The 5000-nt window shown below is 29.8% G+C and overlaps 2 protein-coding genes across 17 annotated transcripts in view; one reads left to right on the plus strand and one right to left on the minus strand.

The window, feature by feature from the left end:
• LOC124431664 (fasciclin-1) overlaps positions 1-5000 on the minus strand; it is a 361473-nt gene that overhangs the window by 54677 nt on the left and 301796 nt on the right. For all 16 annotated transcript variants that reach the window (XM_046979828.1, XM_046979827.1, XM_046979825.1 and 13 more), the window contains one exon: positions 1825-2018. In XM_046979828.1, coding sequence (XP_046835784.1) covers positions 1825-2018 — 194 coding nt within the window. The remainder of the gene's footprint in view (positions 1-1824; positions 2019-5000) is intronic.
• Positions 3245-5000, plus strand: part of LOC124431666 (origin recognition complex subunit 3) — a 4674-nt gene continuing 2918 nt past the window's right edge. Inside the window, exons 1-7 of the mRNA XM_046979841.1 lie at positions 3245-3492; positions 3768-3899; positions 4012-4132; positions 4229-4386; positions 4482-4636; positions 4722-4830; positions 4955-5000. The exon at positions 4955-5000 is cut by the window's right edge and continues 119 nt beyond it. Coding sequence (XP_046835797.1) covers positions 3469-3492; positions 3768-3899; positions 4012-4132; positions 4229-4386; positions 4482-4636; positions 4722-4830; positions 4955-5000 — 745 coding nt within the window. The 5' untranslated portion in view covers positions 3245-3468. The remainder of the gene's footprint in view (positions 3493-3767; positions 3900-4011; positions 4133-4228; positions 4387-4481; positions 4637-4721; positions 4831-4954) is intronic.

A 5000-nucleotide genomic window follows, 5' to 3' on the forward strand; every position in this document is an offset into this window, starting at 1 on the left:
AGGGAAGAGGAGGTGGAGGAAGAACGGATGGAAAAGGTGAAGAGAGAAGAGTTAAAGAGGTGAATACGGAAAAGAAGGATCGGAGAAGCTTACGAGAGGCGATGTTGACGGTGGTGGTGCTGGTGGTGGTGTAGGTGGAGGTGGTGATGGAAGTAGACGATGGTGATGGTGGTGGTGGAGACGGCAGCGACGATGGCGGTAGCTCGAGTAGGGAATTGAAAATCAGCCGCGGGCAAAGAGAGAGCGAGTATTACGCGGAAATAGTTCGGCAAAAGCTATGGAGTTTGACTAAGGTGGAGGAGGAGGAGAAGGAGGAGGAGAAGGAGGAGGAGGAGGAGGATGAGGAGGAAATCGTATCGATCGAATTTCTTTTTCAAGAGAACGGATCGAGATGGATCGGCAAAAGAGGGAGACAGAGGGGGGGAGAGAGAGAGAGAGAGAGAGAGAGGAAGTTTTCGACGAACAACCTCTCGTAACTAAAGATAAAAGTTAGAAAAACCTTCGCCTGAGAGAAAGAGAGAAAGAGATAGATAGATAGATAGAGAGAGAGAGAGAGGGAGATATATATATATATATATAGTTTATATTTACCACTCGTTTTCTTATCAACTTTATCTTACAAACGTAAATTATCCTGTCTTCGGCATAACGTTCGATTATACGTTAATTAACGATACTCATGATAAAAACTCAACTCGAATTAGTTAATCGAAAAAATTTTCAATTATCAGAACTTTCGCTTTTTTATCTCTCTTTTTTTTTTTTTTTTCTTTCTTTTTCCTTTTCTTTTTCTTTTTCTCCCTCTTAATCTTTTACCACATACAGATACGAACGAAATAATTTTCGTTCGAACGGAATAATTTTGTTTTTCTTTTTGAATACCTTTGAACACGCGATTTTATATAAAAGATAGATACATATATTTAAAATATGCATATACGCTTGATAGATATGTACGCAAAATAGTTCCGATAATGATTAATAGAATTTTGTAGAATTTATGCATCTCTCTCTCTCTCTCTCTCTCTCTTTCTTTTTCTTTGGACTTTATTCTTCGTCTTCATGACGACATTTAATTACACTTTTGGCTTATAAAGTTTCGGTAAGAGGATTGAAAAAAAAAAAAAAATAAAAGTAGAAGAAGAAAAAAGAGAGAAAAAAAGAGGAAAGAAGGAAAAGGAAGATAGAAATGATTAGAAGAAAATTTGTACGTGGAATGTGGATAGGAAGAGTTTCTCTCTGATATTACTATCGTGAGCCACAAGAGAGGATCAAAGGAAGAAGAGAGAGAAAGAGAGAAAGAGAGAGAGAGAGAGAGAGAGAGAGAGAAAGAGAGAAAGAGAGAGAGGAAAAGTAGTGATCTAAAGGCGTGCTTCGTCGAAGGGATTAGTTGTAGACCGTGCGGTTCCGTGCGATTTTTATCAGGTGATGGTACTTTAACTAGAGATTAGAGGATTCGTCTGGCATAAGACGAAATGAGATCCAACCTTTACCTTCGTGTATTATGGCAGAGCCTCAGTGTATAACATTGGTCTCATGTAACCATATCGACGTAGGAAATCTGAAAAAGATTTCCTTTTGCGATCTGATAAAAACCTTTTTCCACTTCACATTTCAGGTTCCATCGAATTTTATCATTTCCGAACTTATTTTACTTATATATATATATATATATATATATATATATATATATATATATATATATATATGGTATGTATATGTATTTATGTATGTGATTTAGATTATATTTCAAATTATTTCAAAAATAAAAATATATATATATATATATATATATATATATATTAAATCGACATAATGACATACCTGCGTTTTCGTATCACCATTGACTTTGATTTTCGATTGAAAGTTGCTATGTTGTTTCAAGATTTTAGCGTTGTTTATGAAAACCTCCTCTTCACCGGTTGGCCCTGGTCTTCTCGTTACCCATAATGGCGGATTACCATCTAATTCGGACGAAACCGATAGTCCTAATCGTTCGATCGTTAGCGGTAGGTTCGCTGAAAAATAGAAAAAAAGAAAACAACAATACATCATCATCATTTGTAATGCTTACTGTGTTATAAGATTTTCTTTCTTCTTTTCTTTTTTTTTTTATTTTTCTTTTTTTTTTTTTTTTTTTCTTTGTAAACGAAACAGTAAAAAAAAGAAGAAATCATGCATATATGTATATGGAGCCATTGATTTTGAAAATGAGGTGTCCATTCTTTTTTCTATTAATTTTTTATTTATTATTATTATTATTATTATTATTTTTTTTTTCTTTTTAACAAACAAAAACATAAATTATATGTTAATTTTAGAATTAGTTTTAACTTTTTTAATTTTGTCCTTTTCACAAAATTAACACTCCAAAATATATATATATATATATATATATATATATATATAATATAAACATATATCGCTTGAAGCTTTAATGCTTAACACGTATAATTTACGCTTGGGGAGAGATTTTTTTTTTTCTTTCTTTCTTTCCTTCTTTTTTGTTTCTTTTTGTTTTTATTTTTTTTTTGTTTTTTCTTTTTCCTTTTCCCCGTTCTCCAATCTTTTTCGTCACGTCGTTCTCTTTTCGTTCTTTTCAACGGGCCCGAATGATTAAAGCTCTCGATCGATTCGCATTTATTTTCTCTCGCGAGCACGCGCCAACAGTAGTAGTAATAGTGTAGTAGATAGTAGTAGTAGTAGTAGTAGTAGTAGGTAGTAGCCTGCGGGCCGCAGCTGCTATGCCTTGGCCACAAAACGAAAACGTCCGTACAAAGCTGCTTGGCGCATCGATTTATATTCCTTGTATGGGAGAGAAAGAAATGGGGAGAGAAAGAGAGAAAGAGAGAGAGAGAGAAAGAAAGAGAGAGAGAGAGAGAGAGAGAGAGAGAATCCAACGTGTTCTCTCTGATACCCATCTTTCTCGAAAAATTCTTCTTTACGAGAAACAATTTCTATAAACTCACGCATGAAATCTTAAGGAAAAGATTTTATTCCTTAAAATTTATTATTCTCGTATCAATACTGAGAATAATAATTATATATATATATAATATATCCGATATTATAATAAATGATATTTTATTTAATTTATTTTTAAATCGATGATAAATTATATTTATAATCATTTGATTTGTTATGATATATATATATATATATATATATATATTGATATAGTTAATTAATAATATAATTGATATAATTAATTAGATCTACGTAGTACGTATTTTTAAAATATGTTAGGTTAACGATCTACATGATCTTTGCTGCCATCTACGTATGCTTATGGAACTAATATACGTATGCTTTCTCGCATTACTTAATCTGGCATTGTGATAGAGGGAACGCCGTTTCAACGAGTGTATATTTTTTATATTTTCTTCTGTGTTTCTTTTATAATTTTCAATTATTATTAGTGTTTTATATTCAAAGCTATTTCGAGAATCTTTTTCTATTCTTTGAAGAATGGACAAAGTTTCCGTGTCAAAGGTAAGATAATATAATCTTGACAACCTGTTGCACGATTCGTTAAACTTAACCTTAAAACGTAAATCCCAATAAGAGATATTCCAAATGTTTCGTTAAGTAATTTTTAATATAAATAAGAGCAATCGTTTACATATGCGTAATCTAATGTTTTTATTTATACATATATATATATATATATATATATATATATATATATGTATATATACACACACTTTTAATAATTATTTTCAGTTCTATAAGCTCGATAAGAATATTTGATTATTTTATATTTTTAGGGAGTTTTTGCTCATACGGGTAGTTATAAAATTGGACGAAGTAAAATAAATCAAAGTCTTTATGATTATTTTAATGAACCGTGGTATATTGCGTACAAAGAAATATGGGATAATATTCAAATGAAGACCGAGGTATGAGAATTGTTATAGGATATACGACAATGTCATTTAAATATAAACTTGTAATATATCCTAATTAATTAGTTATTCAAGTTAATATATTCTAATCTTTTTTTTTTTTTAGTCTATAAGATCTAATATGATCCATCAATTGATATCAGATTTACAATCTTTTGTATCCAGTGTAAAATCAAATAATATAGATATATTTGATAATGAAATACCTACAGCTATGTTATTAACTGGTAATGAAAAAAGTCTATTTGTATATGTGTATTGTAATATTCATTGTTTCTTATCTTTCTTTTTCTTTTTCTATAGAATTAATTTTCCATTTTTAGGGATCAACGTTCCTGATCATGCTAAACTCTTTCAAAAAATAGTTGTTCAATTACGTACTCTAACAATGCACGTTGCAATATTATGGAGTAAAGATTCTAACAATATAAAAAATATAGTATCTGATACAGTATTTCAATTGATAAATAAGAAAGAAGAGGTTAGGGCTTATTGAAAAATGTATTACTTAAATTGATACTTGAAAAGAAAAAGAATATATATATATATATATATATATATATGTATAATTTACAGGATGATATAGAAATAAAGAGAACTCAATGTAATATGCGTGCTTTAAAATTATGGTATACAACGCATTGCAATCCAATGGATCCCATAATTATTATTATTTCTGATTTTGAAAGTTTTTCACCTGGAGTACTTCATGATTTTATTTTGATCCTAAGGTATTAAAATTGATTTAATATCTAAAGAGACTAGGAAAGATATCATTTCTTATAGTATAATAATTAAAATTTTCTCAATTTTTAGTTCTTATTCGGATAAAATAAAATTTATACTTTTTTTTGGAATTGCAACTACATTGCACGTTGTACATAGATCTTTATCTTATGATGCTACTTCCAAATTAAAAATTAAGGTAATCATAAGTACTTTCATTGTTAATGAATTAGATAATTGAATTGATTTACTTTTTTCCTCTTTTTTTTTTTTTTTTTTTGTTTTTGTTTTCTCAAGAATAGACACAGTTGTTTTTATTTCAGGTATTGCACATGCAAACGCAAGTGAAAAGTTTAGTGGATATATTAG

This window comes from Vespa crabro, chromosome 22 (genome assembly GCF_910589235.1).
Source record: "Vespa crabro chromosome 22, iyVesCrab1.2, whole genome shotgun sequence".
NCBI classification, from domain to species: Eukaryota; Metazoa; Arthropoda; class Insecta; order Hymenoptera; family Vespidae; genus Vespa; species Vespa crabro.